Source organism: Plodia interpunctella, chromosome 1, assembly GCF_027563975.2.
Source record: "Plodia interpunctella isolate USDA-ARS_2022_Savannah chromosome 1, ilPloInte3.2, whole genome shotgun sequence".
In the NCBI taxonomy this organism is placed as follows: domain Eukaryota; kingdom Metazoa; phylum Arthropoda; class Insecta; order Lepidoptera; family Pyralidae; genus Plodia; species Plodia interpunctella.
The window spans coordinates 5,779,659-5,807,558 of record NC_071294.1 but is presented as its reverse complement, the minus strand read 5'-3'; the positions used below and the strand labels follow the sequence as shown (position 1 = coordinate 5,807,558).

The window sequence follows — 27,900 nt, the reverse complement described above, 5'->3', positions numbered from 1 at the left end:
GTGCCAATACTGCCAATATATGACCAACTTCCACTATTACCGGCCAAACTTGGAAGTGACTGCAGATTGAGGAAAGTAAATGGTGTGGCGCGGCCCGTCTCTCCAAAGAGAATGCGCCATATAAAAGCCTCTCAACACACTTGTCGTTCAATAGTTTTTTAAAGAGTGCCGTGGCTGTACGCTCAACGCGACATAATGGAAGTTTTGGTTAGTGAAATACATACAGTTGCTCTACTTTATCGGTGACAGTTTTTTTATTCTCTGATTATTGTGGGTAAATTACCAATTACTTAGTTATATAACTTTTATGCAATTCTGTCTCGAGTGATATGACTATGTTGAAATTTTACTAGAGCTGATTCTAGATAATTCATTCACTCGTTGACTTCCGTCTTTCACAATAAATATAGTAAACTAGCTATTGCCGCGGACTCGCCCGCGTGATTTTCTCGGCGAAAGTAGAAAAGCCTGATTTTTACAAAATTTTTCACTCGCCATTATAGCCATTTTGGTACAAAAAATATTATAGTAGCCTAGCACGGGGTTCTACCAAATTTCATCAAAATCTGTTCAGCGATTTAGCCATGAAAGCGGAACAGGCAGGTTAGAATAGTATACCTGTACCTATACTAGTATCTACAGACATAATGTGGAAATTAAGAGAATTATTTTTGTTTCAGAAATTATTATTCGTAATTTGCTGCTCATACTACTGTTACGCATCTGAAAAGTCCCATGTAATACCTGTGGAAGGATATGAAACGGAATTGGAAAACCTCGGACAACACGTGGAAATCCCAGAAACGCCAGTGAAGGTTATCAAGATCACAAAAACTATCGCTGTGAAAGTCCCGGTCCCATATCCTGTAAAGGTGAGGGAGAAGGTGCCTTATCCCGTGCCTATCTCGAAACCATACCCTGTTCCGGTTCCACAAATTATCAAAGTCCCTCATTTGGTGCATACAAAATCTGACCAAACAGAACACGACTCCGGTAACACAGATTCCGGATATGGTGGATTCCAAGGCAGCCACCAGCTGGGTGGTGGAATACAAAACTCATACCAAGTACAAGAAGAACCTGGCCATGATTATGTACCTTTCGCACCCCGGACCCATCCATTCAAAGGATACAGTACCGGTAATGAGCAAAATTTCCACGATTCCTCAGAGGGATCTAACGGAAATTCGTATGGAGATGCCCCCTTTAATTACAATGGGTACTCTGGTAATAACGGGGATGAATCCTCAGAATCCAAAAGTTACGATAATGCCATAAAAGATTATCTCGAAAAACACCAACTAGGTGGCGGAACGAATAGTGCGGCCAAAAGTTATTACTAGCATACTAATAGATAGATAGTTGTGTAGATAGTTATATATGTATTTGTGTAAGTAGTTTGTGACGGAGTGAAATGTACCTTGTTTCCTATAATATGTAATAAAAAATTATAAAAGAAAGTCCTCTGACACGTCTGTATGTCTATTTATCGCGACATAAACTCGAAGTACTACTGACGCGGCAGAGAACTTTGTTTTATAATATGTCAGGATGAGGATAATAAGGAAATTGTTACATAGCCTATTTATATGTTGAACTGATTTGTTGCTAGATGTGTAGAGTGACTGTTATTAATTTTACCAATAAATTATACACAAGTTTGTTAAATATAAATATATTTACTATATAACAACAAGTGTCAATTAAACATAATACGTCGGCACTAGAATATATTTTTCTTTCTTGATTAATTTACAAATATACCTAGTACTGAATATAAAAAAATTATATAGGAAATGTAAGAAAACAGTTTTCGCCAATAAAAATATATTAGTTTAAACCTAAATGTCTTAAAATGCACACGTAAAATTACTTAAATTACAAAACACTGTAAATATAATTACTAGTTCAACTCTTTTTTTTTCTCTGCAATAAAGCTACTTAATAACATCCAACACTAAAATAATTTGAGTACCTAGTAACTTAAACGTTGCTACCTTTATTATTAAAATTGTACTCTCGGGCGCTTTTCTGCAATGGTATTCTCAGAGTCGCTTGAAAACCGATCGTCCAACAATGGACTGACGTCCATGATTGGACGTAGGAGTGTTTCTTTTTCGTCTTCGTCTGACACGTACATTCTGGTCAGGTCCGAAGCGACGGATGCAGTTTCACACACACTGAAACAATATTGTATATTTGTTGGACATTTGTTTCTCACAGACTCATTTTGGTTTGCAAACGAATGTTATTTAAATGAAAATGAAATACGAATAGGTTATAGGTTGTTTTTATTTTGTATTGTATGTTTTGCATTGTACATACAATACAAAATAAAAAAAACCTATTTTTTTTATCATTTGTGAAATATATATTAACATTATATTTCACTAATGATAATAATTGTACTCTTAGATACAGTTACATAATTTAAAATAAAACATAAGTAACCTATTATTGTAATATTCTGACTCGGCAAGTTGCAAGTTGTAATTCAGATTGTCCTGCTTAATATTCATATTAACGGGCATGAGGACTGAGGAGCCGGACAAGGGAGTGGGGGTGTCCCTCAGGGCGCTGTCCAGCGGGGGAGCGGCGGTGGACGCTGTTATGACTTCCTCTACCGCTCTTGGCATCACTATGTCCGTGCAACTAGATCTTGCATTACTGTTACTCATGGACCTAAAAAGCAATCATTCCTTAATATACATATACGAAGATATAAGTACAGAAGTTTAACAAACATAAAGATCTCGGTGGCGCAGTGGTAAAGTGCTTGCCTCTGAACCGAGGTCCCGGGTTCGATTCCCGGTCGGGTCATGATGGAAAATGATCTTTTTCTGATTGGACCTGATCTTGTATATATAGTAGTACATACCAACTGTGTTTTGCGCCAAAAGAATATATAGGCGAATTGCATTTTAACAATATCTTTACAACGTTCACAAACCATAGACGCAAATTTTTAAAGAAACAACTTACTTTTCGAGAGACATTTTATATTCTTGCGAATTTTGCACTACTTCTAACCAGTTTTGCTTAGAAACTTCGTCGCTCTCAGCGTTGAAAGACGACCCAGGCCTGGAAGGTAACGTAATTATTTTGGTGGCATTCAATAACTAATAGGTATGTCATAGGCTGTTAAATGTACAAACTTCATGCAACTGAATTCTTATGTGTCAATAAAAAAGATCTAAATATATTTATTATCCATACAAATAATATATATACAATTATACATACATATGTGGGATTGAAAGTGTGAAAGAATGAGAGGCGATGAATGAAACGAACGAGACAGATAGATATCCATATTATATTATTACGAGATAACCGCTAATGAGTGTCGCATTACGTTTCAATAAAAATATTTTGTTTTAAAGTTATAAACGAGTGTATTTGGCCTTTTTGCCCTATATCTCACATAAAAAATTGTATTTTTGTTTTTTTGAATAAACTAAACCGATTTTGATAAACTTTGGCACAGAGATAGACGAAAATCCTTCAGAAGTAACATAGCCAACTTTTTTAAAATCTAGTTTTACCCGCTAATGGGCCGCTAGCTCAGTTCGGATAAGGTAATAACTACACTTAATGAGTTAGAATAAAATAATTACATAGGTGTAAAGTTAACCATGGTTGCGAGGTGTTTTTGCTTATGTATTTGATAAAAGTTGTCTGTCGTCTCAATCATAGTGACGTCACTACTGTGACCCGACGCCACCAGGTATCTGTTTCGTTGAGAGTGCGTCGCTGCGCCATCAAATATTTCGTCCATAGAAAACTTCAACTTAGCTGAAAAAATACTTTTTAGCTCAGTAAATACTGCGTTTTTACAAACAAAAAAAGTTAACTATATATATATATAGTATGTCTGTCTGTTCGTCAGTGTCCAGTATTTCCCAAGATTAGCGTGTGTTTGTACACGCTAATCTTGGGAAATACTGGACAGATTTAAATGAAACTTTTTTGTTATATAGCTATTATATAAGCCTGGGTAACATATAGGGTATAAATGATTTTCAAAACTGGAACAATGATGGTACAGCTAAACTATAGGAAATATAGAAATGCCTCAAAATAATTTTAAGTACTCTAATTATTAAATGCTAAATTTTACTCACTAGGTACTTCGTATGCACGTAAAATTCCGTAGAAAACATTGAAAAGAAATTTCAGTTCTTTGGGGAATGTCGATGAGTGATGATACTACATTACACTAAAAAGGTAAGAAAACACTAAAAAGTGCAAATAATTACATACTTATGTCAATGGTTGAGATTTTTGATGCTACTTCGTACAGAAAGTCGGCAGTCCAAAAATGTGGTATACGAATAAAAACTTTTCCGGAATCGACAGGCATGTGAAAACCCAATTTGTGAAGGAGCTGAAGAAACTTTAAGTCTTTGCAAATAGCCGCTTGCTCGCAATTCCAGGGAACCAGTGGCACTGACTGATCTGACACTGAAAATTAAATATTTTTACTGTACCTCAGACAACCGATCTATTTTACTTGGTTCCTACAGTAGAATTTCGAACGCGCAGGGCGACGCCCCAACGCTCCATATAACTCATTGGGAACCAATTGAAGGATTGTAACTTTTGGAAATCATCAATTAATATAACATTTTCCATATTATGTGATAAACCTGGCTGCATTGTTAATTCTGGCGACTGTATCGCCATAAGCATCGTCCACCATCAAACAACGGTATGAATCTTACATAGTATTATCTGGCTAAAAGAGTGTGCAGATTCTATACAAATCTCTGAGATTTACTGCCTGGAGTGTACAGATTCTATACAAATCTCTGAGATTTGTATAGAATCTGTACATTCAAGGCAGTTGAAAATGTGTTATAACACGCATTCGTTGTCACAAACTTCCAGTTTACATTAACAAAACACATAATGATGGTGGAAGCGATAAGTGAACATGCGGTATTTCAATGAAACTCTCAAACAAGTCGTTCTGTTTTAATGCTGGGCAAATTATGTTTTACTTACATAAAGAATGATAGGATACCGGCGACATTTCTGGTAATTCACTCGACTTCTTCTTAAACAACTCAAAATTCAACATTTTAAAGTCTGAATTAGCGGCAGGGGTATCACTTTGAATGATTTTTTTCTTTTCAACATAAAGTTTAGCATAACATGTATCTAGAATAACTTTTTGCACCCAATCCAAAAACTTTGACTTCCCATCTTGAGTCAATTGGTCACATAACTTGCAGATTTCGTCGTCCCTCGCCTCTTTGTGAACTTGGAGTATTTTAGCCGTTCGATCACACTCTTTCTGTTGGTATTCGTCATATTCACTATTGTTAATGATGTTCTGTTTCAAAAGTTCTTTAATCACCGAGTCCCTAGACTTTATGATACCATCCTCCTTATAAAGTTTAATGATTTCTCCGATTACATCTGACAAAGTGCTACATTGCATGTAAAGCCAACTTAATGACGACAATTCGTCTTCAGTCCAACTGAAAACGATTACAAAATTCACTGAATTATCCTTATCTTAATTACCTTTATCTTATTATAGTAGTCTTGACGTCACGTTTATATTTACATGAAATAATACGTTTTGTGTTATTAAGTAATAGGCAAGTAGCCAATTATTGCTGGTTATTTTACTTCGGGTATGAAATTAATTATTTATTTTTAAAGCATTAAATTTTATTGACAGTGGACCGTGGATGTCGCATTGAAATCAACAAAACATAGTATAGTTAATATTTTTGTACTCACTTGTCTTTGGAAACACCGGGTGAAGTACTGTTAGATTTTTTATCCATATCTGTGTTTTGTTTTCCGGGTTTACCTGATTTAGCTAAAGGCTTGACAAATATTTTGTCATCGTCGAAACTCTCTGTATCCAGTCTAAAGTTGGTTGTACTTTGCAGAGTGTGTGGTTTTTTTATAAATGTATTTATGACATACTCAATGAGATCAGACCAGTCCTGAAAAGGCAAATCGTATGATCAAATATCAAAATGTTATAATATGTAGGTAGGAAGAAATTTGTCTTATTTACTAATGCACAATAATAGCGTAGCATTACCACTTTAGTTTTTGTTTACCACTTTAGTTTTTGCAATAAATAATTAAAGTAATAAAAATGTGATGACAGCGCTAGTACCTAGTAAAAAAGTAGGTATCGACACTTCAAGTGGTCACGTTTTAAGTTTATTAGTTATTACCTATAAATAAAAATGTTACGAGAATTAATTTAATGTACTTCGAATTTAAATTTAGATGTAACTATAATTAATTTCATGTACTTAGATAATAGACTAGATCATACAATATAAGCCATTTTTTTTTCTTACTAATATTAAAAATGCTTTTATTTTTAATTTTTCTTACTAATAGTTTTTTGAGGATCGGTTTTACTATGTTTGTTACTCTACGCGCAAAATCAACCGACTGATTATTATGAACTTTGAAATTAGAATACAACCTGATATTTCAGGTAGGGTACACAGTGGGTACTTTCTATCACGAAAGCCCTGGGGTAGTAAGCAGCTAGTAGGTATAAATACCACTTACATCACAAATTTCAAATTCAGATTTCCATATAGAAGTAAAAGTTTTTAATATCTTTGGTTGAAACAAAGTAATGAGAGAGCCAAGTTCGCCCCCCACGTGGTGCATCAGTGTGAAGATGCAGTCGTTAACGAATTCACCATTGCTCGCGTAGTCTTCCAGCAGAATTCCATATTGCAGCATTATATCAGGCGTTGCGAACCTTGACAAGAAAACAGACATTATTACTATTGAAATAAACCACTAGTTTCTTTTTACCCACTATGCGGGCAAACGAACTCCGAATACGTATATCAATACATATAATAAAACAGTAGTAAAATTTCTATACATTAAATATATTTACATAAAAACAAAATTAGGCGATAGATTGAGATAGTAATAAAGTAAGAATCTGAAAAAAAAATTGTCTGTTTTTCCGTATGTCTGTTTGTACACGCTAATCTCCGGAACTACTGTACGGATTCGAATGAAACTTTTGTTATATAGCTTTGAAGCCTGGGCAACATATACGGTATAAATGATTTTGATAACTGGAACACCTGATGGAGAACTACAATGGCCCAGCTAAACTTTAGGAAATATAGAAATGACAACTTAAAAAAATGTTCAGTCTGATGATCATTTTCTGTTGAGGTATAAAAATCGAAGATCTGGAACACCTGATGTAGACCTATGATGGTCCAGCTAAACTATAGGAAATATAGAAATGACGACTTAACAAAAAATTTTCAGTCTGATGAGCATTTTCTGTTGAGGTATAAAGATCGAAGATCTAGAACACTGAACACCTGATGCAGCAGTCTATGATGGTCCAGCTATAGGACCATAGTTAATCTAGTAATCCATGAACGTTCAATAGAGGGTTTAGTCTCGTTCACAGAAAATGCGTCGACAACCCACCCCTAGTTTAAACCAAAAATAGGTAGTAAATCTAAGTATATTTATATTCAGCCCGCGACTTTATCTGCCATGCCGCACATGGGGGCCACACCAGGATGTATACGCGAAACTGATTTCCATTAAATCGTTAATCGAAGGTATATTACGCAATTATAAAGTATGAATATATAATTATTATACACACTGTCTTATATGATCGTGCATGTTGGTGGTGCCACTGTATTCGGGTAACTTCATGACGCTATCCAAAAACATCAACAATATGTGATTTGTTACAATCAGGTCCTGCAACAGATTTCCAAAAAGTTACCGTTTCATATAATATTTTTAGCCGCGTTGCCAGTAAAATGATTTGTTTCTTGTTCTTACCTGTAGATATTGCTTCGAATGATATTTAGGATCATAATGGCGCAATAATAAGACTAACAATGACCTCAATTCTTCAGTCTCACACATTTTAATTTGTAGTTTTAGTAAAGAGTCTTGATCATCTTTACACATATGTCCAAACTTTTTGTAAACTTCAATTGCTTGGACAAATTCTCTAATGGCAGTAACCACCTTCGGATGTTCGAAAAACATTAATGTCTACTACTTAAGTACACATTATAATATAAGAGATACAACTAAAATATTAAAATCTGGTTTGTTTTTCACATGTTAGCTAGCTTTAGCATTGTAATCATGTTTAAGATCACTGTGCCAATTATTGTAATTTAATTTTGTTTAATATACACAGAGCGTTTTTAAACATATATCATATATTTTTAAACATATATAAACATAAACAGATAGCTAATGTACAGATAGAATATTTAGTTTTACAGTTATAAAATACAAACATGTATGCTCGTATTCAAGGTCCTTCGAGTCATTCATTTTAATTTACCTTCAACCAAAAACAAAATAGCCAATTCAAATTTTACGTAAACGCATAAAAATATTCGGAAATTCTAACCGACCTACAAAATCGTAATTACTCAATATTTTAAAATACTTACCAGATGCAATCTTCTTAAACTGGGCTTCAAATCGTTACCGTCTAATTTTATCGCCAACTCAAATTGTTCACATAAATTGACCCCTTCCGCAGTCAAGTATGACACGATGTCATAAGAAAGAACAGCACAAATATGCTCCAAGTCCAATTCTATTTGTGTTGCGAATTTAAGAAAGTAGGTAACAAGCCAAAAGAAATGCGACGTATCAATTTCCAATTGCATGTTGGTTAGAATCTGGTTATGAAGAGTTTGAACCAAGGAATTGTAACCTTTCAAAAGAAAATCCACGGTGAACTCTTTCATGATATTAGAAATATCGTCATCTGTTGGAGTTTTGTGTGAAAGCCCCTGAACGTTAATGCTGGAATGAGAAAAAATACTAAAAAAAGATAATGTGCCGTAAATATGACAGATAAAATTAAATTACTTATAAAATTATGTATACTTTCTGGGTTATTCGCTAATATCACCAAAACGGTGCATCAACATCTACATTTCTCTCTTCTATACAACAAAAGTCTTTTTTTCTATATCTCAATGATTTGCGAGCTACGCGCACCGCGAAAGTGACAATTAACAAAAAAAACAATAAAAATATAATAAGTGCGTAGGGATGTGACGACCCCATCGCCCGCTGGATTTCCAGTGCAATCAATCAACGTATATACTAAATAGTAGTAGTAACCTACTACTACTACTATTTAGATACTATTTAAAAAATGACGTAAATATAAATAACATAAATTATCTTATACATATACACATATAATTTCGATATGGGATAAATCAAAATTATCTCATATTTCGTAAACTGCTTCGATCGATTTTGTTCAAACCAATTTTCGATTGGATTCTTTGAATTTGTCACCTCAGTTTGATGGACGGGCAGACGGACATTACAAAACTATAAGGGTTCCGGTTTTGGCATTTTGGCTAACCTAAAAATACCACTTGTGGCAATATGACATAAGACAAAAATGGCTAATTGTTATGTGATAGCAATCATTAGGCTGTTAGATAAGTGGATCCCGCTTCGTTGCTTTCGAATATAAACACCTTTTACAAAGAAGCCAAAATTGGGATTGGTCTAGGCTTTAACTACAAATGTAGATGAACAGAAAAAGAAGACTATGGACAAAACAATAGTTGTTAAAAATAAAGCAAATGAGTCACGTAAATTTAGTTAGACAGCTAGACAGTGACGAATTTAGAAATTTCATGTGGATGGATCATTACACCATACATGAATCATTTACTTTAGTAAGTCCGTAGCAAGACACACCACCCAATTTGATTGAGCAATCCCAAATCGGGCGATACCGACCACACAATGACCTTTAATTTCATATTTCAGTCCACACTACCCAATTTGATTGTCAATCTAATCAAATTGGGCGTAAAATTAGCAGTACACAACGCCATATAGTGTTTTTATTGCAAAGTTATTAGCATTTAGCGCCGCCTAAAATACAATACAGGTATTTCGTAAATCCCATGGGAACAATAGTTTTTTCCGGGATGAAAAACTATTATTCCCATGGGATTTGCGTCCTCTTTCTTTGTCTTAAGTTTAAATATATAATAATTATATAAATGAGAAATTTCAAGAAAATTGGTTGAGTAGATAACGCATAAGGTAACAAGCCAACAAACTTATATTAGTTGGGATTAATTGGGTTTTGCTAATAAATAAATTGATAAAAATGTGTTGGTGGCGCCAGATATAAAACTTATATGTATACTTACATATTAGATTTTCCTCTTTTGACAATTTTTTTCCGTTTGCGATCCTGCAGTATTACACCGGGGCGTGGTTTGTTATTTATCCTCTGTTTAGGATTATGTGGCTTTTGGTGGATTGGTTTTTTTGAAGGTAATTCATCCTCGTTGCTGGAGGTGGATATAGATTCTTGATTTTCTATTTGTGTTCCATACCCACAATCAGAAGTTTCAGATACTGGTACTTTATCACTTTTTGAATCTGTTTGGCTCTTCGAATTTTCGTCTGATTTCTTTTTTTCTTCTTTTTTGACAGAATTAGATACTTTATAATCCTGTTGTAAATTTAACATTATATGAATATATTATGAAGATAACACAATAGGCTATTTGACCACATTTGGTTTTGCAATCTAATTGGAGGATCGATTAATAACAATAATACATACGAGTAGGTACCAAATTCTCCTTAATATTACGAAATGATTAAAATAAATCATATATATAATTTATCAATACAATTGTATAAATACCGTATCTTAATTATTTAATTTGATATGACAATCTGAAAGTCACTCCATCACAATACTCAGCTTTATCTGCAGGTTTTTGAAGGAGTGTCTATAGCCGCGAATGTGTGACTATGGAAGTCGGAAGCAAACAGTACACCACATTTTTTTGAATTAATGAATGCTTTACGCTTTTCTTTCGGTTCAAGGAATTTTTAATTACAACAGACAATAAATATTGCCATACGATCAATATATAATAATACAAATATTATTTGTATTACAAGATTTTACCAAATAGCCTATTACAGTAATATATATATTATAGAAATAAAATAGTAAAATAGTATTAAATTTACATCATCAGTTTTTTGAGATTCGGTGATATTTTCAGCGGAATCAGTCTTGTCTTCAACATTAACTTTATTTTCAACATCCTTCGTTTGTTGGTAAGGTTGATTACCATTCTCGCTGTTATTGTTCATGGACGCAGTAGAATCCCACCCATTATTTACAGAGTTGGGTTCGTCATTGCTTTTGCCACTACCACCCGTATCTGATGAATCCGAAGTAGGATCCGACGTCAGCATAGGAGAAGAATCTTCACTGCCTACAAGTTGAATATTTATTTCAAATTATTACAAGATATTAAATACTTTTCTTTACGTTAATATAAATATTTTAATGTTATATATTAGATATACATCAATATAATAATTAAATATAATATAATAATATATTGTTATGTCCGCTTTGTGTACCAATAAATATTTTAATGTTTCAATATAAGGTGGGTGAATCACCATGAGAGGTCCCGCTGCTTAAGAAGGCCAATCATAAAAATTACTATGACGAATTGATTTTGCTCACACTTAGATGCAAGTTAATGTGACGCCTCGGTGAATTAATAATTCCATATAAATCCTTGGCGACCCCGCCACCCACACGATGCTAAAACTGTTACCTATTTGTTCAATTTTAAACTCTAATTTTTTAAAATCCCACGAACTCGTGACATTTTAGTGTGCGTGTTTCCGCTAAGAAAATTCAGACGTTAAAATTAAGTCAAGATTCCCTATAAAATGTGAATCTCCGTTTTAGAAGAAGTTACTTTGAACTTTTAAAATTCAGAAAAGTAAAGGAATACCTAAAAATACAAAGTTTTATTTAATAGGTTTCTATTATTTTGCCTAATAAATAAAACAATTCTGCTTGGCGGCCTTTCATGTTCCACTCACATAAACCACCCACCAATCAAAATTTAAATCAATATCACCTCTGTCTGGTGGAGAAGTATTACTCTCATTATCCTCAGAACTTTCGGACAAAGATGCTTCAAGCCAAAGGTTTAAAAGTTTATGCAGTGTAACGACATGTTGATCCTTATAAAGCAGAGCTATGAGCTGCACCATTGTTACTGCCCAATAAGTCTGAAAGGAAAAAAAAATACAAAACACATATCTATTTCAATAAACAAGTCGTTTTTGATCTGAAGACAAAAAACAGTTAATATTCTGTTGAAAATACCCCTTCATCCACTTTGGTAATGAAATTAACCTAACCAGTTACAAAAGAAGAAAATTCACAGGGGAAATATGTTCGCCAAGTTTTTGTCATATTCGTAATACTTACTGGTGAAGAAAATATTTTCTATTTACAAAAAAAATACCATTGTCACACCATACAGCATTTTACCTACATGTACTATGCGTCATGGAGCGGACGCCCATAAATAGGATCACAAAAATTAATTTCATATGAAAGATCACATCGAAAGGAACATTGGTGAAACATTTACCTGGTTACCGATTGTTTGGGGTATCCAAATCTTAACACTTCATACTAAATGACAGTTCGTTACGACAACACAGATCCCATACTTCAACGAGCAATATTTTAATCATACTCGAACGAACATATCTGTATATGTTCGACTGGGATACTGGTATCAAACGCAAAACGTCTTAAAGACTACTTGGTTACATCAAAACAAGCAACTTCTATTCTAAGACTTTTCGTGATTCATAGTTGTTTTTTTTTTTCATATAAAAAATACAATCTAATTTGCGATTCTACACATCTTACTCTATGTAATAGCCAAGCAAAACGAGACATTATGAAGCGGAATCAATACAATACAAAAATATATTTTTTTGTATTTATTACGTTTAGACAAAAGTCGTAGAACAAAAGATTTTACTCTCTATGTACCTTATGCGCCTTTGGCAGGTTATGCGTTAGATACCAGTAACCCTGTATAGATGTCAAATACAGGCACATGTTATTGCCCGATTCCCTTGAGAAAAGGTAGACACTACAAAATTTACAATTAGAGCAAAGCTCGCAGCAGTCTAGTTAACGAAACAATAAGTCCTCAGAAACAAATCTGATTTTAGAAACGATTATTTTTCACTTGCAAGTATGTATGTATGATCATAAATGTTTGTTCAGGTGGAATCTTGCAACTCAATTTTGAAGCATATATCCATGGTGCGCCCAGTATCGGCTTCCGACGAGGAAATTCTTCAACGGTTAATAGCACGGTCATGAAATTTTACACGTGGCTTTAGTTCCGATGGCAATGCATTACAAGCAAGGCCTGATAGTGGATCTGGATCAAAAAAAATCATATTGGTTTACTGTACGGATACGATTTTTTCACGCGTTGAATGCAACAAGAGTAAAAGCTTATTGTGGTAACAACGTGTCTGGATAAAGATCCAGAGCAACCTCCAATCAGTTCTTTTTATCATCGTTCCAACTAATCGTATCTCTTTCCGTAGCTAATTTGAGACTAAAACCAAACCAGCCTTGCCTCTTATGTCAGCATAAACAAGAACAGAATTTATAATACTTATCAAAAACTATAGGACGGATTTTTGTACAGTTTTCACTAATAGATAGTGTGACTCCTGAGGAAGGTTAAGGTTTATAATTTATTATATTTTTCCCGAGCGAAGCCGTTAATGTGCATTAAACAATCACTTCCTTCATCAGAAACCTTTCGGGATTTAAATAGATCTTCAAAATCACCGTAGCCGGAGTAGTTTCTGAGGACTTTGTGAAAATGATCTTTTTAGCTTTATCTTTGATATGACGAATCCTATTATTAGTAAGTTATTTCGATGAATTTACGAAGCTTTTCTTTAATAACTGCCTACGTTTGTCATTTATGAAATCTATTCAAGTTTAATAAGTTTTATAAATTCATCATAAGTAATTATTAAGCATATCCTTATAGCTACAAAGGTTACAAGTTACATTTTTCAAGATCCTATTTACTAGCTGCCCATTTATTTTATTCTAACCGATAAGTGTCAATGTGATCGTTTAAATAAGTTCCAAGTATTATAATGGCTTATATTTTTATATCACTTACCGCATCGGGCATTACCATCAGCTTAATGAGAACTTTGTCAATACTTTGACTAAATATATTCCACAGTATCTGATTCTGCACAGAGTGATTCGATCCATTGTAGCTGGGACTTTGTCCGCTATTGTCTTCTGGTATATGCAGTATATTTCTCAACAATATAAGACAATTGCTTATATTCGTGCATTGTTCAACAGATAATTTAGTTTTCTGTTCATTGTCTATGTTTTTCTTTAAAAAATCAATGATTACTCTAGTTGTTCGATGATCTGTAAATGCCGTTTTCGTAGCTGTGAGCAAATTATTTATCTCAAAAACGTAATGTCGTCCAAAGTCTGTTTGCGTTATTAATTCCACAGAGAGTAAACATTCTACTGGTATAGTCAAATTGAGTAAAATTTTCACCAACAATTCTATTGTAGTATCTTTCTTTGCATTTATCAACAAGGGGATAAGGTCTTTCTTGATATTGTCTCCAAACCGAATACTTCTGCGATATGTTCTTAAATACTTGTCTTCGGTCAAAATATTGTTCAATATTGTTTCTAGCGCCGCTGCAAAAGATACTCCTATTAAAAATAAATTCTTGAAGTATTTCATTTTTCTCTTTTTTTAGGTTTGAGTCCTGTATTTCAACAGGAAATCGAGACCCAAATATAAAAACACGCTAAGATGAAAGACAGATCTGACAACACAAGGATGTTAAACACCGTGCAAAGAAGAGGAAAAAAGCGGACCCTGGACCAACAGTCACTCATAATAGATCAACAGTAGTTGATCTATTATGAGTAAAGTAACCGGGAAAACATTCAGATGTATTATATTTTTCTTACCATTGCAATTCTCATTCACGTGATATCCATCTCCATGTGTGAAGCCCAAGTTGCCAAATGTACTGTGGATCTGTGGGCTTCGGAGGACCCATTCCATCTTCTATCTGTAAGAAATTCCATGTAAATTAAAGCAATAGAATTTAATTAGGTATCGTCGAGTGTTGTGTGTTCAAACTGTTCAAGGGTTTAAGTACTATTATTTCAGATAAAAATAAAATTAAGTGTTCTATAAAACCACAAATGAGCCTAAAGACACACAGTCTCGCTACTAGTCAGCGATGATAGTGGCTCTAAGTCTCTGTAAAATCCTGTCGGGTGACGGGTCCCGTCCCGTCGTCTCTGTAAAATCCTCTCCATGGTGGAGAGAATGCCGTTTTTTAACGCTGTCTTAGCCTAGTTTCTCGGATGTGAGGACGACTCCGGGACTATACCAATATTAAAAATCTTTTAGGTTTTAAATAAATAGATCGACTTAAAACCTAAAAGAATTTTAATATTGATATGATAGTGACTTATATAATAACTTAAGACAGAAGGTCCCTATACTTAAGGGACTAAATATATAATCGACTTGGTATTACATGGATATCACAACTTTTTACGGTAGAAAAACTGAGCTGCGAGACTTGGGTTTTTTACAGCATCTTTTTGATGGCATCAGTTTTATCATCAATACATATAATAAAACAGTAGAAAAAATAATTCTATACATTAAATATATTTACATAAAAACAAAATTAGGCGATAGATCGAGATAGTAATAAAGTAAGAATCTGAAAAATAATCTGTTTGTCTGAGGACGGATTCGAATGAAACTCTTTTTGTTTATAGCTTTTAAGTCTAGTCAACATATGATTTTGATAACTGGAACACCTGATGGAGAACTACGATGGCCCAGCTAAACTATAGGAAATATAGAAATGACGACTTAACAAAAAATGTTCAGTCTGATAAGCATTTTCTGTTGAGGTATAAAGATCGAAGATCTAGAACACCTGATGCAGTCCCATAATGGTCCAGCTGAACTATAGGAAATATAGAAACGACAACTTAACAACAATTGGTCAATCTGATGAGCATTTTCTGTTGAGGTATAAAAATCAAAGATCTAGAACAACTGATGCAGTCCCCAGGGTGACCTTCAGGTCTTTTTATATTGGCGACCGAAGGAATAAAGGAGCGAGAGTGGGACACGTAGCGGGAAATGGGATGGGGCACGTTGCAGGAAAATAAATAAATATAAATATATTAGGACAAATCACACAGATAGAGCTAGCCCCAAAGTAAGTTCGAGACTTGTGTTATGGGATACTAACTCAACGATACTATATTTTATAACAAATACATAATCCAAGACCCGGGCCAATCAGAAAAAGGTCATTTTCCATCTTGACCCGACCGGGGATCGAACCCGGGACCTCTCGGTTCAGTGGCAAGAACTTTACCACTGCGCCACTGATGTCGTCAGTCTTCAAAATACATGGGACAATTTGTAGGAAACGGGACAGGATAAGTTTCGGAACGAGACACGTAGCGGATATCGTAGCGGGACACGACATTTTTGACATTTTGTCATCTTTAGTTCAATTGAACTAAAGATATCAAAATGTCAAAAGTACGAATTTGAATCATAGTAATATACATTTTACCAGTCTTAGAAAACGCGATAAAAGAATAACTGAAATTTTACTTCGATTTCTTTTAAGAACTGAAATACACGCGTGCGAAGTCGCGGGCAAAAGCTATTTTGTATATATAAAAGCGAAAAACACTCACTCATACTCACTCACGTGTCACGACATCTCGAAAACTACTGAGCCCATGAACATGAAATTTGGCAGGAAGGTAGATTGTGACTAGGAAACGTCCGCTAAGAAAGGATATTTCGAAATTCATTCTTAAGTGGGTGAAATATAGGTTGCCAGTTTGTATGAAACTTCGTTATTTTTGAAGTGAGACAAGAATTTTTTTATTTAAATTTGTAGTCGTTAAAAAATAATAATGCATTAATTCGATTTTAAAAATTACATCCCTATAGGGGTGAAATAGAGGTTGCAAGTTTGCATGAAACTTCCGTCATTTTTGAAGTGAGACACATGAAATTTTTGAAGAGAGGTCCATGAAATGTTCGACATGCGTTACGGGAAGCGGGAGTGGGACACGTGGCGGAAAATGGGATGGATCACGTTGCGGGAAAAGACATTGTAGGACAAGGTTCGGAACGAGACACATAGCGGGAAACGGGGAATTGAACTAAAGATGACAAAAATATGAATATGAATCATAGTAATAAATAAATTTTACCAGTCTTCGAATACGCGATAAAAGAATAATTGAAATTTTACTTCCATTCCTTTGAAGAACTGAAATTCACGCGTGTGAAGCCGCGGTCAAAAGCTAGTCTCGAAATACCTATGGAAGCGGAACCTTGGGACGCAACTAATACTTACATATAACACACAGTTTACACAAAAATACAGTTATTTGTACCAAACACACGCATAAGTATACATACACAAACATGAACACAGATCTGGCTAAAAATCTACACATATTTTAACAGCAAATGAAGTTTAGTGTAATTTGTAAAGCTAGATTTTTCATTATCCACTTGTATGATCAATGCAGATCCAGTAAAGAACACAGAAGATTCTTAATTAGCGAAAATACGCACAACATAAGAATTTGATGCGTATTCGGGAAAATATTGCGCCACGTGACCGTAAACAACGTTGTCTTACGAGCCAATAGTAGGTCACGTTCACACAGGTCGCGTGTACATTGCACGTGCGGGCTCTCATCGTAGTGCGTTGGGTGGGTGATTGGTCTACCTATGCTCCCTCCACCTTCCACCGCCCCCCCTCATAACCAGTAGAATAATGACGAATGACGCAGTTAGGGTTAAAAAGGTAAATATATATTTTATGATTATACATATTTCTGACGTAGTTTTTATATCACCAATCTTTTTGCGATATACATTTTGGTCCAAAGATTTGACCGGTAGGGAAAGGCCATAGATCGGCAAAAAATATAAAAATATTATAGCATTATGATATGTAAATATTTGCAATAAGGGATAAATAAAGGTAGTCACTGTATGTACAACTTAGGTTCGAATGTTTTTCTTACCATCTGGTGACTGTTATGGATATGCCGAATAATTAAAAAATGAATAATCATGCCTGGGTATTTTGAATATAAACAAGCCATTTCAGGCAAAATATTTTTTTGCATATACCTAATACAAACACAGTATGAACCACCTAATTTATCACATTGCCTTGCCATTATGAATATTATCATGTGGCTGTAGGCAATTCTTTTGAGAGATTTGCTATAATAAGTACAACAATGTAAACACAACCTTCTTTTATAATATGGTAACAAGTATTATTTTATAGTAATAAATAAATACCATAGTACTTCTTTATTCCTGTTACATAAACAGGCAAAGCTTTTAAGACAGGCTGGTGCTGTGGTGGTGGCAGCCCCATGTGTAATTTTACCTCACTACCTACTCCACAGCTCATGAAGTCGCCTCGCCCCTCCTCACCGTAACATGTAGGTAGTATAACACTCAAATGGTAGGTGCGACAAGATTATGTTGAGTCATTTTTACAGATTAATTTATGTAAATAACTTTTATAATTCATAATTGTGATGAAAACCTGTTTTAATTAGTTCTGTCCTACAGTCTGCCCAATGCTTAATCAATTTGACTATATTTAGCATATTGCCCTCTCATTATGGGCAATAATTCAGTTACATGGGCATTTTTTATAGAATCCAAATTAATAATTTCATCCATAACATAATCTATGTATACAATTAATCCACATAAATAAAGTTCTTTTGATAGTAATTTATTTCATAACTAGCAAAGGTGAAATCACGAAAATAATTGATCAAAGGTAATTTTTGTTAGTAAACGTTTTTACGAAACAACGGCACTAAGGTAGAACATGATAACATCAGGACAAGAGTCATTGAAAAATGCCTTTGTGATATCATGGTGTAAGTATGTGCCTATCTAACATTGTTATTCAATATCAAAAAAATATAAAAATGTGATTTCCACAGGTTATTCTGTGGACCTTACTCTTGGCTTGATTTTACCAAGAGATTTCATTTGTTTTTATAATGAAACAAACATCTTCATCCAGACTTAGCTTTTAACTTGGTGGAATAACATGTTACAGAAATAATTCTGTAACAGATTTATTACGCTTAATATAGTGTTTTTGAGTCCCTGTGTTCTGAATAAGTTACTATAGTAGTTGAATACAAGTAGATATGGTATTAAAAATCCGTAGTTATTCAAATATATAGGTAAATATAAAAATACATACTTACCTAGGAATTTTATTCGATATTATTGAATATTTTTCAACAAATTCGCACAACATAACTCGTGAACGTAGAAACCAATCCTGACAAGATAAAAGTGTAGCTAATATTGATAAAAAAAACACCTAGGTAATACAATAATTAGGTACCTACGTACCTACGTAACGTACAGTACAGTACACTAGCTGACAACAAAAAATTACGTTTCGTTTCATTCGTTCGGTAGGGACTGGGAGAAACAGTGTTGCCAACTCAATTTTAGAGAATGTCTTATATAGATGTAGATAAAGGAAACTATAGACCGCGCCGACGACATCTTTTGTTTGTCATCTTTTCCCATATATACTCTAAGTCTTTTCCGGCCATGGAATAGGGCATATTACGCAAAGTTCAGCGCAGATGCCGCTACGGGTACAACTAAGGTACACAAACATTGCCAATGGAGGCAAAAAACGCCAATTTTCAATATTGTTGCAGATTTAGATTTATTTTCACAAACTAATGCTTACATAAAGTACTCTTCTAAAATAAACGTTTTAATCGACATTAGCAAAAGGCGGCAAAGATTTTGTGTACGTAACATACAGTGCTTTACTGTGGCGGGATAAATGTGTAGTAATAATCCCTATTTGGGATTTTTTCTACGAATTAATTTGTATTATATTATTTATTCCAACAAAAATATTTTTTGGTAAATAACTGGCAATGCATAAAAAGTTTTAAAGTCAGGTTATATACAGATGGCGCCTGCTTCTATGTCGAATGACAGGCGCCGAAGAAGTGTCGTCACCTCACCCCCCTTATCTATTCATTCTCTCTAAGGGCTGGCTTAAGTGAGTTGAATGTGGGGTGGCTTTTATCAATAAAAATATAACAATGGGTCAAATATTTCGTGAGTTTGATAAAAAATCATCGGATGGTAATAGCGAAAGTGAATCAAGCAATGTTTCTTACGTCTCTTCAGATGCTGGTATGTTACAGGCAGGCCCCATTGTGTTACTGGTGTTGGTACCTATACCCCACCTGCGCTGTGGTAGCCTATGTTTGAACTCTTATCTATACCCATTCCAAATTTCATTAAAATCGGCGTAGCGGTTTAGCCGTAAAAACGTCACAAGAGTATCGCATTTATATTTCACTAGCGGCCCGTCCCGTCTTTGCTTGGGTAAAAACATAATAAATTATACACCTAAACCTCTGGAATCACACTATCTATTGGTGAAATCCGCATGAAAATCCATGCATCAGTTTTTGAGTTTATCACGAACATACAGACGGACACAGCAATGGACTTTGTTTTATAATATGTAAATTTAGGGATAATATTGTGTAGATATGAGTTCCACAGACAACTCTTCTACACCTTCAAAAAATGAATGAAATCTCACTTTTCCTAACAATAGTTTGGTATTGTATACATAGAACTTTCTGCCAGTGTATTTATAAAGAAAGAAAATAGGTATGTTTATTCTACAAAAAAAATACATAGGTAAACTTACAACTAACTATGCAACTTAAAATTTACAATTTGATGACCAGCCCAGCATGTTGCTGTGGAAACCATAGTGCTGATTTTCAGCTGGCACCATGAGGCATAGGAGGTATAGTGGCTTGAGAACAAAAGAAAAAGTTATAAAATAAAAACAAACATCCGTAATAAAATTCAGTGATGCAAGTTGCAGAATATAATAAACAGGTAAAAGTTATGGTCTAGGACTAGTTATGGACTAGGTAATTAATTCGACACTCTCACAAACATAAAAATAATCTAATCAACTAGCTCCATTATTCATAAAAAAGTTAAAGCATACTCTAGCTAAAGTATGTTTTAATTTTTTGAAATTGGCAGACAACAACCTAACATAGGTACTTTATCTTAAAGTCTGCTTTAACTTTTTTTAAGAATAATGGTATGCATATAGGCTAACATTTTCAGAGAAGTGGACCCATCTGGTACTTGTGCTGGGTCCCCAACTAGGAAATAATAACAGGCTAACATCAATGATGAAACAAATTGATCAAAAACCAACTCCACATTGTTATGCAGTGGCTGTTACAGAAGCTTTGCTGTTTACATAGTAATTTTTCATTATCATAAAACAAAAAATTGTTTGTATATTCAAAGCAAACCCTGAAAATCCAAATAAAATGTGTCATTGTGGTTTAAAAACTGAATTTAAATAGAGTTATATCAAGTAATTACTTGATAGTTTTATTTAGATTGGAAAATATACTTAGAATTATCTATTTTTCTTTGGTGTTTATTGAAAATATTTTTTATTCCTTTAAAATTCCATAGTGCCCTAAGACGAGAAGCCTAAGGCATGGAATCAATATGTGCTACCAGTGATTACTGACTGATACCTATTAGCAGTCCTATTCTAAGGCCGGAAATGCCTCATTTACATGTTTTAGATACCTACATTTAAATTTATTTTTTGCTTTTAGAGGAAATAGAAACAGAAGATGACAACAACCCTTCTTGTGATGAAGCTTTCGAAGACAAAGACACAGCTGATGATTGTCAAGATAATGAAGATGAAGTTGTAAAAGCAATTCTTGCTGAAAAAAATAAGTTACGTGATCATCCACCCCCTATAACAACAGAGGACTTTATTGTTGATATATCATTTAGTCCCATTAAAAATTTAATTGCAATAGCCAACATTGTTGGTGATATATTACTATATGAATATTCCAATGAAGAAGCCAAACTTGTTAACACATTTGAGCTGCATTTGAAAGCTTGTAGAGATGTAGAGTTTGATGATTCTGGCCTCACTATGTATTCAACAGCAAAGGTATATTTGTTTGACATAAATTATACTTAATGTAACAAAGATTTGATGGCATACAGTGTACCTACTTTAAAATAAATGTTTTTTTATTATTTCAGGACAAGGTCATAATGGCAACAGATGTTGAAACTGGAAAATTAAAACAATGCTATGAAAATGCACATGACGACCCTGTCTATAAATTGCTATGTTTGGATAGTTCGAAATTTGTAACAGGTAATAGTACATACACTCTTTAATATCTACAAAGATTTATTAATAGATAAAGTGTCATTTTTGACAAGCTCTTTTCTCTCATCTGAGCGTTTTCCCAGTTTCTACCTGAGCCGTTGAGCGTCGTCGGAGCCCAGGATCCGCTTTCCTACTTTTTCATCTCCACTTCGTACAGTCGTATCCCTTGTTGTCAGACCATTGATATGCATATCGATATCATCCTTGACGACATCAAGTCAGCAACTTCTACTAAGGCAAGGCGAAAGTGGCATAGCATTTGTTACCTACTTAATTTGCCGGTCTACGCAAGACGTGGCCGTACCAGCATAGGCGGCATGAAGACTCGCGAATGCGCGAGTTCCTCAGGCGATCGAGCCGCGTAAAACACACATCCATCTGAGCACTGTCATCTCCGTGACTCGCAACTCCCTTGTGTGTCGCTCGAACACCTGCCGTGCTTCACTGCTATATAGAAGGACAAGACTTATGATCGATTTGTAGACCTGTCCTTTCGACGGACCGGCATTTTGGGGTCCCAATTAACACCAATTAGCTCCAGCCACTTTGTCCATGCAGCATCTAGGCGAGTATTATAGTTTTCCATTACACAATGTAGTCACAGTCTACTAAATTGAAAACGGTAGCCACCAAAATCTCCCTAGTCTTACTTACTAGGTAAATCATTTTTATTTCTAGGTGATGATGGAGGAACTATTAAACTGTGGGATTTGAGGAAGCCTGGTGCTATATTTTCTCTGAAAATTGGTGAAGATTATGTTTCTGATATGATTACAAATGACTCTCAAAAGTACTTGGTATGTGCCGGTGGTGATGGAGTGCTGTCATCTGTCGATTTAAAAGCAAGGTGAATCACGTTTATTTATTTCTTTTAAGATGGCACAAAACTTCCAAGACTTGATAATATTACTAAATTCAATGTTAAATAAATAAATATATTGGGACAAATCACACAGATTGAGCTAGCCCCAAAGTAAGTTCGTGACTTGTGTTATGTGTTACTAACTCAACGATACTATACTTTATAATAAATACATATATAGATAAACATCCAAAGCCCGGGCCAATCAGAAAAAGGTCATTTACCATCATGACCCGACCGGGATCGAACCCGGAACCTCTCGGTTCAGTGGCAAAAACCTTACCACTGCGCCACCGAGGTTGTCATTAAATCATGTTATCTGTCGCAGACATCTGGTTAAACCAACCATTTAATTGGAAAGACATTCAATTGAATGACTAAAGGACAACTAGTTAAGTTGTTGAATGAAACGTTCAACGACTTCACTAAACGTCATTTGAAGATTTTACAAATGGACTATCACAAAATGTCATTCCACCAAAAAAGTTAGGGAACCGACTTGGTCCCATTCAATGAGTAAAATAATATAAGGGGGTCCCATTATTAGTTTTAAGTAACAGTTGCCTCAACATTTTTAGTCGTTTAGTTGACAGAAGCTAGGTAGGTAGCGACGACTTAACATAAACCAAATCCAGAATCCAATTGTAAGATAGGTAAGTACTTATTGGTTGTAAATAACGGATGTCCTGCATTTTACCTGAATTTTAGTTAGTAGTATTAAAGTAAGGTATAGTGATCCCATAATAGAATCAGAGAATGGAATTGAATTACTGGAACACGGATCGATTTAGATAGTGTGATATTTATCTTTGTGCTTGAATGGTGAATATATTTATAACTAGATAAAATATTGTTTATTGACAAAATTTATAGCCAACCTAAACCAAATTACAGCATAGATTTGGTCCTAATATTGGTTTCTGTCACATCAGTTTTTGCGATAATATGTGTTCGCCAAGTAAAGAATTGAAGGAAAATTTAATCGTCAAGATGGAGGGATCAACCTATTATTATTCGATTTTCACAAACGGTAAATGTTTCGGCCATTATTAAAGTAGAATCTTTCAGTTTGGTCTATAAAATTTTTAAAACTACCAAAGGTAGCGAAAGTAGGTTTTTGGTACGTATAGGTAGTATAGCTTTTATTCAAATATGACAAGAGTTACGTGAGTTGGTCCCTCCATCTTGACGATTAAATGTCTGAGTTCGGGGACAGTGTGAAGTAGGCCCCTTGATCATTAAAAATACTGAGCCATAAATTTAAAAAAATCTAAATATGGTTAATTGCTCGTAGATTACAGGAAAACTTATAAGAATTCTATAAATTGTACGTAACCCTCTTCACTCTGGTTAAACTCACACTTGACCATTTATATTTATTATGGTTTTACCCTGGTGAAGCCGGGACGAGCCGATATAATTGATAGAAATTTTCATTGTAATTAATAAGATGATCAAAACTTGTCCTAATGGTATAACATTTAATTTCAGTAAACTATATACTACATCTGAAGAATATGATGCGGAGTTGACGTGTATGGGACTGTTTAGATCTGATACAAAATTACTAGTTGGTTCTGGTAAAGGAAAACTCTACTTATTCAACTGGAAAGAATTTGGATTACACAGTGATGAATACATTGGCCAGAAACAGTCTATACAATGCATGGTACCAGTGACTCAAAATATTGTAGTTACTTCAGGAGAAGATGGAATACTGCGGGCCACTCATATGTTTCCTCAAAGACAATTAGGCATAGTGGGACAACATCAACTACCTGTAGAATGCTTGGATATAAGTCATGATGGCCAATTTATTGCTTCTTGCTCCCATGACAATGATGTAAAATTCTGGAATATTTCATATTTTGAATCACTTGATTCGATCATCGACCTAAATCACAAGCAAGATAAAAAGAGGGATATGATAAATAACTTACCATCTAGTACTATAAAAAATGCTTCAGATTTCTTTTCAGGTTTATTGTAATATCTAGGTACCTAAATACCTAACTTTGTCTTGAATATGGTAAATTTGGGTCCTATACATGGTGTTGAATGACACGGAGCGACACACGTTTTGGCGAAAAAAAATTGTAATTAAATATTATTGAGGGCTGACAAATAATAAATAATAATAATTAATACAGACGAACAGATGAACTAATAATTAATACAGAGAAACAGACGAACTATTTATGTGCTAACCTGTGCTAACCGGGTGAAGAGTGATGACAGGTTTGATACAAATGTCCCTATTTTCAGTAATCTGATGGTTAATTATTTTTGGAATTTAATAATAAGTTTTATTGACAAAATGTGCTATGTTTCGGCGTCATTCGAACCCACTTATAAGACCCGGGACACTCATTTTTATAACTCAATTTGTATAAATATGACCATCAAAAATATGCTGTAAAAACCCAAGTCTAGCAGCTTAGTTTTTCTACCGTAAAAAGTTGTGAGATCCATTTTACCAAGTTGATTAATTTATTTAGTCCCTACTTAAGGGGCCTTCTGTCTTAAGTTATTACGCAAGTTATTATCATTATTAAAAATCATAGTGTTTATACAATACCTGCTTAATTACTGAAAATGCAGGCTTCTTGTTTTATCCACAACGAAGTTTGGGTTCGAAATTGGCCTGAATTGCTTCGAGAAAAGGATGGTAAGGCCGTGCCTTTTTTTGCTCGACTTGCGGGGCCGTGCCCCCAGATTAAAAAGTTTGTGATTTCAAGTTACAAGTTTTTTATTTCAGGTTAAATCTAACCAGATATTGTTTAATGATTTGCAATGTACCTATATATTCCATTACATACTAATTATTCGTACAAATTCTCAAAAAGCAATTAAAATTGGTTACACCCAAAATTTTAATTACTTGATTGAAGAATTCTCTAGCAAAATTTTGGGAAACTGACCCTATCCGAATTCTATGTATGCTAATAAGTTAACACCACCTATTTTAATAATTAAATTTAGATCTTAAGTTGTAAGTTAATTTAAGAAATCTGGCATAGAAATAAAGAAGGTACGACCTGTTCCATGTGAAGAAAGCTTGCTGGATAATTGTGTGAAAAGACTTAACCTCGAACTCCTACATTTTCTAGTTGCCCTAGAAGTATATTTATGTTTCACGCATTCGAACGCATGAGACATATCTAGAAATAATCCTTTACATGTTGATTTGGTATTTAATGTTTCCCATATGTCTTAAAATCTCAAATATTTGTATGTTTTTGAAAGCCAAACTGATTTTTGTGAATAGATATTATCAAACTGGATAGTCTACCCTGAAAGGCTTTTTCAAATATTTTTGAAAAACAACAATAAAGCAATCGGTATATAATTATTTAGGTACGTCCATTTTTAATCTATTTTTGTAAAGTGGCTTCACCTTGGACAATTTCAAATCATCGGGAAATGTTCCACTTACAAGCATTATATGTACCTAAATAAATCAAAGCTCACTAATATAATATGGCTTTTTTGATTATTTGCTTATGGATATCATCATAACTGTTGGCGATGAATACATTAAATTAAAATCTCATTAGGTTTTGACGTTTTTAAAAGAAAAACTGTATTGACTGTGTTATTCAAAATAAACTTTGGAAAAATAAATGTTGCTAAAAACGGCTGTATCGATTAAGTCGCACAATTGTATCACTTGAAATATAATTTGAACCAGCTGACGCTGTCGTCTACATTTGTTGGTTCTTCTCCCGGTAATAGTGAGTAACAGTGTCAATGTTCTACACACCAAGAACACCGTGTAGAGTAACGCTGAGCGCTGGTACGCACGTGTTCGAACAGACGACGCACGAACAGCAGCAACCTCCTACCGCGCCGCCAGTTCAAAAACCACCAAAACGTCAACTTTACGTCGGGAGTTGAAAGCTGCCCATGCGAAAACGAAAATTGAAATAGAAGCTGCACAGTTGGAGGCGGAGGACAAAGCAGACGCTGCTCAAGCCAAATCAGACGCAGCTCAAGCCAAGGCAGTTGCGAAAATGGAAGCAGCTCAGGCAAGGGCAAATACAGTCCGATCTTTTTGAAAAAATAAATGTTGCAAAAAAACCGCTGTATCGTTTAACTCACACAATTATATCATTTGAAATATAATTTGAACCAGCTGACGCTGTCGTCTACAATAACCACATTTTTTCTTGTTTTTGAAATTCATTACAATAGTTTTGAGTTCATTAGCATCAACAGGTTTGAGAAATATACTATTATTTTGCTGTGATGATAAGATTGTTTTATAGTTATTACTTACATTATTCTGAAGGTTATTTTTGAAATATTTGTTTAAAGACTGTGTGATGGGTCGTCGGTTAGGTATAGTTATCGGTTAGGTTAGTAATATGCAATTTTTTTCAACAGGATTTTTGATATGGTTTGGAGGAACTACATTGATTTATTAAAGACCATAGTTGATGGTAGCTTTTACTTTATCGTCACATTTAGCCTCACGAGTTATTAATTTAAGTAGTACCTAAGCAGTATTTTTTGTATTTCTCTTTGAACATTGTATCTTTTTTCTTAATTATATTATTATGCATCAGTCTTTTAGTTTTACTAGAAACACGAATGCCTTTAGATTGCCATGTTTTCTTTTTATGTGTTATCTTTATTCTTTCTAATGGAATACATATTTCAAATAGCTTAAAAATATTTCAATACACTTACAATATAAATTGTGAGTTTGGCGACAGCGGTTCATGAAGCTTTCCACCTGTGTTTATTATTCCGTGCTGCATGCA

General features: G+C 34.3%; 3 protein-coding genes across 8 annotated transcripts; 2 read left to right on the top strand and 1 right to left on the bottom strand.

Annotated features, from left to right (window-relative positions):
* Positions 1-71: 71 nt before the first annotated feature.
* LOC128669195 (uncharacterized) lies at positions 72-1,879 on the top strand. Its single transcript, XM_053743846.1, has 2 exons — positions 72-207; positions 681-1,879. Exons 1-2 carry the CDS (start codon positions 196-198, stop codon positions 1,341-1,343), a joined length of 675 nt encoding a protein of 224 aa, XP_053599821.1. The 5' UTR covers positions 72-195; the 3' UTR covers positions 1,344-1,879.
* On the bottom strand, positions 1,660-14,991 carry tim (timeless). Of its 6 annotated transcripts, none has more exons than XM_053769760.2 (16): positions 14,894-14,991; positions 14,064-14,614; positions 11,961-12,114; positions 11,044-11,294; positions 10,203-10,510; positions 8,457-8,835; positions 7,825-8,016; positions 7,640-7,740; positions 6,556-6,754; positions 5,755-5,966; positions 5,008-5,486; positions 4,264-4,464; positions 3,618-3,795; positions 2,983-3,081; positions 2,452-2,682; positions 1,660-2,180 (listed from the first exon to the last, which is right to left on the bottom strand). In XM_053769760.2, exons 1-16 carry the CDS (start codon positions 14,988-14,990, stop codon positions 2,006-2,008), a joined length of 3,807 nt encoding a protein of 1,268 aa, XP_053625735.1. In that variant the 5' UTR covers position 14,991; the 3' UTR covers positions 1,660-2,005. The 6 variants fall into 6 exon arrangements, 4 of the variants coding, with proteins under 4 accessions (XP_053625735.1, XP_053625997.1, XP_053599688.1 ...); XM_053770022.2 differs by having other exon boundaries at positions 8,457-8,817; XM_053743713.2 differs by lacking the exons at positions 14,064-14,614; positions 14,894-14,991 and adding an exon at positions 12,483-14,046.
* Positions 14,992-19,979: 4,988 nt separating this feature from the next.
* On the top strand, positions 19,980-27,701 carry LOC128670643 (uncharacterized protein). Its single transcript, XM_053746470.1, has 5 exons — positions 19,980-20,213; positions 21,692-22,044; positions 22,140-22,257; positions 22,951-23,119; positions 24,626-27,701. Exons 1-5 carry the CDS (start codon positions 20,120-20,122, stop codon positions 25,122-25,124), a joined length of 1,233 nt encoding a protein of 410 aa, XP_053602445.1. The 5' UTR covers positions 19,980-20,119; the 3' UTR covers positions 25,125-27,701.
* Positions 27,702-27,900: the final 199 nt, after the last annotated feature.